This window comes from Trichechus manatus, unplaced genomic scaffold, assembly GCF_000243295.1.
Source record: "Trichechus manatus latirostris isolate Lorelei unplaced genomic scaffold, TriManLat1.0 scaffold00104, whole genome shotgun sequence".
NCBI classification, from domain to species: Eukaryota; Metazoa; Chordata; class Mammalia; order Sirenia; family Trichechidae; genus Trichechus; species Trichechus manatus.
The window spans coordinates 3,603,723-3,614,016 of record NW_004444040.1 but is presented as its reverse complement, the minus strand read 5'-3'; the positions used below and the strand labels follow the sequence as shown (position 1 = coordinate 3,614,016).

Here is a 10,294-nt window from a genome sequence, read left to right as displayed (position 1 = left end):
AGCATCTAATCTCTAAAATCTACAAGATACTGCAAAACCTCAACAACAAAAAGACAAATAACCCAATTAAAAACTGGGCAAAGGATATGAACAGGCACTTTGCCAAAGAAGGTATTCAGGCAGCTAACAGACACATGAAGAAATGCTCATGATCATTAGCCATTAGAGAAATGCTGATCAAAAAAACTACAATGAGATATCATCTCACCTCAACCAGGCTAGCAGTAATCCAAAAAACACAAAATAATAAATGCTGGAGAGGTTGTGGAGGGACTGGAACACTTATACACTATTGGTGGAAATGTAAAATGGTACAACCACTTTGGAAATTGATTTGGCACTTCCTTAAAAAGCTAGAAATAGAAGTGCCATACGATCCAGCTATCCCACTCCTTGGAATATATCCTAGAGAAAAAAGAGCCGTCACACGATACACGTTCACTGCAGCACCATTCACAATAGCAAAAAGATGGAAACAACCTAGGTGCCCATCAACGGACAAATGGATAAACAAATTATGGTATATCCACATAATGGAATACTACGCAACAATAAAGAACAACAATGAAGCTGTGAAACATAGTATGGAGGAATCTGGAGGTCATTATGCTGAGTGAATTTAATCAGTCACAGAAGGACAAATATTGTATAACACCACTACTATAAGAACTCCAGAAAAGGTTTAAACACAGAAAAAAACATTCTTTGATGATTACGAGGGTGGGGAGGGAAGGTGAGGGTTATTTACTAACTAGATAGTAGATAAGAATTAGATGAAGGAAAGGACAGCACACAGTACAGGGTAAGTCAGCACAACCGGACTAAACCAAAGCTGAGAAGTTTCCTGAATATAATCAAACACCTGAAGGGACACAGTGGCAGGGGTGTAGGGACCATGCTTTCAGGGGACATCTAGGTCAACTGGCATAACAAAGCTTATTAATAAAATGTTCTGCATCCTACTTTGGTGAGTGGTATATGGGGTCTTAAAACCTTGCAAGCGGCCATCTAAGATGCATCAATTGGTCCCAACCACCTGGAATAAAGGAATGAAGAATACCAAAGACACAAGGAAATAGTAGCCCAGGAGACAGACTGGGCCACATAAACCAGAGACTTCATCTGCCTAAGACCAGAGGAACTAGATGGTGCCCGGCTACCACTAACGACCGTCCTGACAGGGAACACAACAGAGTCCCAGATGGAGCAGGAGAAGGGTGGGGTACAGAACTCAAATTCTCGTAAGATGACCAGACTTAATGGTCTGACTGAAACTGGAGGATCCCTGGAAACCATGGCCCCTGGATTCTCTATCAGCCCAGAACTAAAACAATTTCCAAGGACAACTCTTCAGACAGGGATTGGACTGGACTGTGCAATATGAAGAGATATTCGCTGAGTGTGCCTCTTGGCTCAGGTAGACACAGGGGACTAGACGGGCAGCTTCTGTCCAGAGGTGAGATGGGAGGGTGGAGAGGGTTAGGAGCTGCTTGAATGGACATGGGCAATTGGGGGTGGAGGGGAGGGTGTGCTGTCATAGTGTGGGAAGATCAATTAGGGACACATAACAATGTGTGTATAGATTTTTGTATGGGAGACTAACATGAAATGTAAACTTCATTTAAACTACAATTTAAAAAAATTTTTAAAAAAAGAAGGGACAAGGACCTTCCTCCAGAGCCAAAAGAGAGAGAGAGAGAGCCTTCCCCTAGAGCCAGCATCCTGAATTCAGACTTGTAGCCTCCTAACCTGGGAGAAAATAAACTTCTGTTTGTTAAAACCACCTGCTTGTGGTATTTCTGTTATAGCAGCAGTAGATAACTAAGGCAGTGATATTTGGCCATTTTTTTCTATTGCAATTAATCAATGTAAAAGTTTTTAAAGTTTTTTTTTAATTAATTCTGTACCCCTGAAGGCAGCATTGTGCAACATAATGAGCAAAACACCAGAATTAGAAAACCTTCATACTATTAACCATTCTACATCTAACCAGCTGTGTGACCTTGAGCAAATAATTTAAACTCTGTGGGTATCCTCTTCTATCAAATAACCACCTCTGAGCTCCAATGAGATCAAATAACTCTTTAAAAGATAACTCTTAAAATTCTGACGGCCCAACATGGTGGCTTAATCACACACACCTTGCCATCATCACCCTGCAACAAAGAACCAAGAAACCAAGTAAAACAGATACAGATGACAATCTCGGCACCCAGAACAGCAAATGGAAAGATGAAGAACTAGACAGAACACCAAAGAAAAGACAAACTGAATGAAAACAGCAAACAAGGAGACTTACGGAACTGTAAGCGCCCTACCAGCCCACACAGCACAGCGTGGCCATCTTGAAACAGAGAGCAGCTTTCCCAGGTGAGGAGTACAGGAAGGCAACTTCACCTCTGGAATCCCCAATAGGAGACAGAGATACTGTGTTGATAAACTGGAGCAAAGCAAGGTAAGAAGAACATGAACTGGATCTAAGGAAGGAAAGTGCAGGAAGGCAGGCAAGAGCCCTAGGGATCCAGGTGACCATGGAGTAGGGAGGGAGCCAGAAAATAGGGACAGAACTACTCACCAGCAGCAATCCCTGATCATTTGGGTGAGTGATGCAGGCAGAGTGTAGGATCCCTGGAGTGGAGGCTACAGATCTTCCACCGCACCAGACTCTGGACAGCACCCCCCCCACACACACACACACATTTCATCAGGGTCAGGTCCTGATAGTCAGCTGCACTCTGTAGGGAGTGCAACAGCTCCCACGCCAGAGACTAGGGGAACATACTCCCCTACCCCCGCCCACCCAGTGACCAGGGGTGAGCCCCTCCTCTCCCGCCTCACCCAGTGATCCATGGTGCGCACACTCCTGCGCTGTCGGACTTGCAACCAGAGCCTTATGCCTACCCAAAGCCATCTCCCTGCAGCCTCACAATACCTGATCTCAGAACATACTATACAGCCATGGTAGTCAAAACAGCCTGGTACTGGTACAACAGACACATAGACCAATGGAACAGAATTGAGAACCCAGACATAAATCCATCCACCTGTGGTCAGTGGATCTTCAACAAAGGCCCAAAGACCATCAAATGGGGGAAGAGACAGTCTCTTCCATAAATGGTGCTGGCAAAACTGGATGTCTATCTGTAAAAAATTGACACAGGACCCTTACCTCACACCATACACAAAAACTAACTTAAACTGGATCAAAGACCTAAACATAAAACCTAGAACTATAAAGACCATGGAAGGAAAAATAGGGACAATGCTAGGGGCCCTAATATATGGCATAAACAGAGTACCAAACATAGCTAAAAATGCACATACAGCACAAGATGGACTAGACAAATGAGGCCTCCTAAAAATTAAAAACTTTGCTCAACAAAAGACTTCTCCAAAAGAGTCAAAAGAGAAACTACAGACTGGGGAAAAAAAATTGCCGGTGACATATCCGACAAGAAACTCTCTCCAAATTTATAGAAAACTTCAACACCTCAACAATAAAAAGAAACAATCCAATTAAAAAATGGGTAAAGGATATGAACAGATATTTCACCAAAGAAGACATTCAAGTGGCTAACAAACATATGAAGAAATGCTTGGGATCGTTTGCTATTAGAGAGATGCAAATAAAAACTACAATGAGATACCATCTCACCCCAACATTACTGGCACTAATCAAAACACCAGAAAATAACAAACTTTGGTAAGGTTGTGGGGAGACTGGACTCTTATACACTGCTGGTGGGAACGTAAAATGGTACAGCCAGTTTGGAAAACAGTATGGCACTTCCTCAAAAAGCTAGAAATAGAAATACCATATGATCCAGCAATCCCACTCCTAGGTATATATGCTAGAGATACAAGAGCAGTAACACGAATAGACTTGCACACCTATGTTCCCTACAGCATTATTCACAATAGCAAAAAGATGGAAACCACCTAAGTGCCCATCAACAGATGAATGGATAAACGAATTGTGGTGCATACATATAATGGAATACTACGCAACTATAAAGAATAACAAGGAGTCTGCAAAACATCTCATAACACATAAATCTGGAGGACATTACATTGAGTGAAATAAGTCAATCACAAAAGGACAAATATTGTATGGTCCCACTTTTATAAAAAGTCAAGAACATGTATACACAGAGAAAGCAACGTTCTTTGATGGCTACCAGGGATGGGAAGTGGAGACAGGGGGAATCACTTTCTAGATAGTAGACATTTGTTATTTTTGGTGATGGGAAAGGCAATACCCAACATGGGTGAAGTCTTCACAAACTGTCCAAGGTAAATTAAGAAACTAAGAAGTACACAAGAATGAGGGACAATTTTGGTAAATGCTATACAATTTTGCAACAATTGCTGTCGTTAGGTGCCCTGGAGCCAGTTCCGACTCACAGTAACCCTATGTACAACAAAACAAAACACTGCCTGGTCCTGCACCATCCTCACAATCATTGCTATGTTTGGGCCCATTGTTGCAGCCACTGTGTCAATCCACCTAGTTGAGAGTCTTCCTCTTTTTTGTTGACCCTCTAGTTTACCAAGTATGATGTCCTCCAGGAACTGGTCCCTCCTGATAACGTGTCCAAAGCATGCGAGATGAATATGTGTGTGGTGACATAGGTAGATATGTATGCATATATGTATACAGGAAGGCACATATGAATATATGGACATGCATATACAGGTATATCTATAGGCATATGTGTATACATGTTTATGTGTGCTGCATATATATTCATATACATAATAAACCATATAGGCAGCACAGTTACAGATACTTCCTATACATAACCAAACACTTCACAGGACTGGATTACTGGGTTTGAAGACTTGGGGCAATCAGTCAATTAGTATAACATACTTCATAAAGATAATGTACTACACCCTAGTTTGGTGAGTGGCGTCTGGGGTCTTAAAAGCTTGTGAGCAGCCATCTAAGATACAACTATTGATCTCTACTCCTCCAAAGCAAAAGAGAATGAAGGAAACCAAAGACTCAAGGAAGAAACTAGTTCACAGAACTAATAGCCCATATGAACCATGGCCTCACCTACTTTGAGACCAGAAGAACTAGATGGTGCCCAGCTACTGCTACTGACCAGTCCAACCAGGGACTCAACAGATGGTCCTGGACAGAATGGGAGAAAAACATAGAACAAAACTCAAATTCCTAATCCAGACTCCCTAGAGGGACCAAATTACTGGGCTGAGGGCTCTGGGGACCATGGTCTTGGGGAACATCTAGCTCAACTGGCGTAACAAAGTTTATAAAGAAAATTTTCTACATTCTACTTTGGTGAGTAGCATCTGGGGTCTTAAAATCTTGTGAGGGGCCATCTAAGATACTGTACTGGTCTCAACCTGTCTGGTGCAAGGGAGAATGAAGAAAACCAAAGATACAAGGGAAAGATTAGTCCAAAAGACTAATGGACCACAACTACCACAGCCTCCACCAGGCTGAGTCCAGCACAACTAGATGGTGCACGGCTAATACCACTGACTACTCTGACAGGGATCACAACAGAGGGTCCCAAACAGAGCTGGAGAAAAATGTAGAACAAAATTCTAACACATACGCACACACAAAAAAAGACCAGACTTGCTGGTCTGACAGAGACTGGAGAAACCTGAGTGTATGGCCACCACAGACACCCTTAAACCTCAGTAATGAAGTCACTCCTGAGGGTCACCCTTCAGCCAAAGATTAGACAGGCCCATAAAACAAAACAAGACTATATGGGCACACCAGTCCAGGGTCAAGGATGAGAAGGCAGGAGAGAGCAGGAAAGCCGATAATGGGGAATCCAAGATCGAGACGGGGAGAGTGTTGATATATCATGGGGTTGGCAACCAATGTCACAAAACAATGTGTATTAACTGTATATTGAGAAACTAGTTTGCTCTGCAAACTTTTATTGAAAGTACAAAAAAAACCCTCAAATTTCTAAAAGGCCAGACTTACTGGTAGAGACTAGAGAAACCTCGAGACTACCCTTTGAACCTGGAACTCAAACCACTCTCAAATGTCACCTTTCAGCCAAATGACAGATTGGCTCATATCACCTGTGAGTACTGTGCTCCTCTATAAATAATCATCTAAATGAAACCAAACAGTAAACATTTTCCCTAGACCAAAGATGAGAAGGTAAGGGGAGACAGGGAAACTAGATTAACAGAAACAGAACAATCAGAATGGAAATAATGAAAAAGATGATATATTATGGAAAACATGTGCAATGTCAGTGAACAATACATAGAGAAATTGTTAAATGAGAACCTAATTTGCTGTGTAAACTTTCACAAAAACACAGTATTTTTTAATTTAAAAAAAGTGAAAGGTGAACATTAAAGTTTTTTCCTATAAAATACATTTTAATCTGTAACAACATCTTACATTTGAGTTATTACAATGTGTAAAGCACATAACATACATACTCATTTAATCCACACAAATATCCTATGAAGCAGATGCTATTTTATCACTCCCATTTTAGGGATGTGCAAACTGAGGCTTATGCAAATACTAAGTGATCTGCTCAAAGTTAAACAGCTGGTTAAGTGGCAGAGTCCAGGTTAAAGATGGATCTAGCTAAATTTTAAGGCCCCTGCTCCTAAGCACTCTTCAGTTAAAATTTAAACTCCCCTTTCTAAAAGATGTCACTATTTCCTCTATGCTGTCTCATCTATCTAGAAAGGAAGTCTGAAACATGTAATGCCCTAAACAGCACTGCAGCATCGAAGTAAAGCAGAAAACCCTAGAACCTTCACTCTAAGCTCCAAAATAAAGTCTCCTGAAATGGGAACTCAATCATAAGGTTTATGATGCCAATCTTTAGGCCCATGTCTCATCCTTTTCTTTCCTAATCTCCATGAGAAAAACATGGTTGGGCGGGATCATTCCCAATGCTTAAATTCCAAATTTCTTAGTTTGGCAACTATACTGCTTTGGGATTCTAAAATTATAAGCACTGTTCCCAGAGGAGAACATTTCCTTTATTAGCAATTGGCTTTGAAAATTCCATTCTAAGACGCTAAATATATTAAAATACTTTGACTTTTATAATAAACACATTCTGCAGATTATTTTGAAACTAATGACTGTCTGCTTTATTTACCAGACAAGTTTGCCACAGCAGTTTAGCAACTGTAACATTTTAATGAATCTTTAAAATTCGTTCCAGTTCTTTTAAAAAACTGACCTGAAATTGTTCTCTGAATTCCTCTGCTATGAAATAAGAAAGTCAGTCCCATTACACAATTCATTTCCCTAAAAAGACATTCGTTGTTTTATTATTTCTAATTTCTTTGGCTTCTACCACAAAGATATTGGCAAAGCCAGAATCATGGAAGTAGGTTTTTTCCAAACTACAAAACAGAATAAATCAGGATTTTAAAAAATTCTACTATATACCCACGTCAAAGGCAAATAATGCATTTCACAGTTCTTAAAATGTGTCCTTAGTAAAAATTACCCATGATAATTTAGAAAAGCTGACTGATGGGGAGGCAGGGCTGATTGCCTTGTTCTGTGCTAATGGACTACCTGAGGTTTTCAACGAAACACAGTAGCTGCTGTGTTTCAGAAAACCACATGCAACTAATGGACCTCACAACCATGGGCATTCTATGCTGTGTAAGTGGGTAAGTGTAGTTGTAACGATTAAGGCACCTCCATCTGCAGAGCGCCTCATAGCCTCTATACCTAAAACAGGAGATGATATTCAATAATCAATCACCAGTTTATCTCTGCAGAAGGATCCAAGGAATACCCCCACGGTTTACGTTTTTAACCATTAGTAAGTATAGTTATTATGTCCCCAGGTGGCGCAACAGTTTGTGCTCAACTACATCTGCTTCCTTAAAGATTACAGCCAAGAAAACCCTATGGAGTAGTTCTAGTCGGTAACACATGGTGTCGCCTATTTTGGAATTGACACCACAGCAACAGGTTTGGATTTTTTGTTTTGTTTTTCACACTCTCTAGGCCCACAAGAGGCCCTGGTGGCACAGTGGTTAACAGGTTGGCTGCTAACCAAAAGGCTGGCAGTTCCTATCCACCAGCCGCTCTTTGGAAACCCTATGGGACAGTTCTACTCTGTCTTACAGGGTCGCTACAAGTCAGAATCCAGTCAACAACGAGTTTAGGCCTGCAAAGTTTCATTAAGTATGATCTCTCACCCAAAACCTTAAACTGGGCTACACAGACCAACCTAGTCTCTGCAGGTGACTCCTAAATCTGAACCCCCAGTCCAAAATCCTCTCAACGTTTAAGAATCAATACGTGCAGTTCTCCTTGGATGATCCACTGCTAGTAGCAACAACTAAAATGTTACAACTCCATTATCTTTCACCTCAAACAAGCCCCTGACAGTGTATCCACACATTTCCTTACTCTTGTCAACATTACTCTGAGTATAACTGCTGCATTGACACCCTATTGCCAAATCTCATGCTTTCTTCTTCCTGAGGTCTCTCTAATGCCTCTCTCCTCTAGTAATCAAAAACTACAGGCTCCATAGCAAGTGCTGGGGGCCTAGTGCAAGGCAACAGCTCCAGCCAACCATCAAGTGGAGAGTGATGGCTGCTTTTCCAATTACCCAAAATAGGCAAGAAATTCAGATGGGTAGAGGAAATCTAATGTTTACAGCAACATGTGGGCCAAATAAAACACCTGCAGGTCACCTTTTGGCAATCCCTGAGTTAAACTCTCATTCTGGCCCAGAGTCCCTCCAATCCATTCTACACATCACTGCCAGATTAATTTTCCAAATACACTGCTCCTGACCACCGCTTACTCGAAAAGCACTAAAACTACCACGAAGTCCCAACACTGTCACTCGACGTCCTCCAAACACAACCACGCTCCACCTTCAACTCCCCTAATCAAACCTTTCATTTCAACCGAAGGAGTTTACTCTCCCCCTCACCCCGCAACCAGCTGTGTCCCTGCCAAGATGGCCTCCTTTTTACCCTCCTCCTCTACCCAACCAATGCCCACACTTGGAGGCAACAAGCCCATCATTTCGGAACGTACCTTCCAACACCTGAGAGCTAACGAGCTGGTTCACTGCGTGAGTCAAGAGACCTTTCTGCTTAAAGTCAAGAGTTTAACTTTCAAGAAGGGATTTAAATCTTCTAGAAGGTAAACCCTATGGCTTTTGTCTTGACACCTCCCCGCCCCGCAAAAAAGAAATAACAAATTTTAAAAGAGACTGGAGAGCCTAAGTTGTGCTCAGAGAAGCCGCCTCCTAGAGTACGCTTTGCGGGGTCGCGACATCTTCACACCCAGGAAGGCTTCGGAGAAGTGGGGAAGAAGGGGACTCCCAATAGTGCCCTGGCCAGCGGCCATGCGCAGCCCCGCGCGCTCCTTCCTGCGCCCGGGTAATACCACTCCGTAAACGGACCCCAAGCCGAGTCTGGGGATCCCGGCTCCGCTATCTGCTGTGCCGGACGCGCGCTCCGCTGGGTCCCACATCCCAGGACCCTCGGTGCTGCCCAGGCCCAGTGCCGCCGTCGGCTGCGACAAAGGGTCAGAGGGCGAGAGTGTGACGACCCCTCTGCGCGCGCCCCCGCGGGCCTCGGGGGACGCCGAGGCCCCGAGCCGCGCCCACCCCGACACCTCCTCTACCTTGTCCTCGGGCGGTGCGTCCGGCTCGCGGGCCGCCCTCTGCCTCAGCTCCGTCATGCTGGAGACCCCGGCGCGACGTTGCCGCGGGCTAGTAGGGCAGCCGCCGGAGCTGGCAGCTCAGGGCGGGCGCGCGCGGACTCCGCTCGGCCGGCCCCGCCGCACCCAGCCGGAGCGGCGCGCAGCTTCTCAGTCTCTCGCAGGCCCACTGCCGCGCGGCCACCAGCCCTGGAGCCCGGCCACGCCCAGCGCCGCCGCTGCTGTAGTCCTTTCACCCGGGGGAACGCGTGCGATCGGCCCGAGCCCCAGCCCACTCGCTCCTCCCCCAGGGAGGAGAGCCTTGGAGCGAGCGCGCAAGCGCACCGCCTCCATCACGGCCCCCGAGGGCCCGAGGGCGCGAATCCGACAGGAAGGCGGGGTGGCAGGGGCGGGCAGGGGCGGGCTGGGGCGTAGCAGAGAGGAGCTCATTGGACATCCATGTGAGAGGGCGGGAAAAAGCGTGTGTTTCCGAGGGAGATTAGCCAATGGGAGCTCGGGCCTGAGTGAGGCCTGCCGGCGCTGGTGCCCTAGGTTCTGGCAGTAATGGGTTATGGAGAGCCAGCGGAGGCCTACCAGAGGCTCCAGCCGGGCGAGTGCTTGCTGCCCTCGGCTTCCTAT

General features: G+C 44.6%; 1 protein-coding gene across 1 annotated transcript in view; it reads right to left on the bottom strand.

Annotated features, from left to right (window-relative positions):
* The window catches only part of CDS2 (CDP-diacylglycerol synthase 2), a 70,042-nt gene extending 60,125 nt beyond the window's left edge, over nucleotides 1–9,917 (bottom strand). Inside the window, exon 1 of the mRNA XM_004383045.2 lies at nucleotides 9,641–9,917. Coding sequence (XP_004383102.1) covers nucleotides 9,641–9,697 — 57 coding nt within the window. The 5' untranslated portion in view covers nucleotides 9,698–9,917. The remainder of the gene's footprint in view (nucleotides 1–9,640) is intronic.
* Nucleotides 9,918–10,294: the final 377 nt, after the last annotated feature.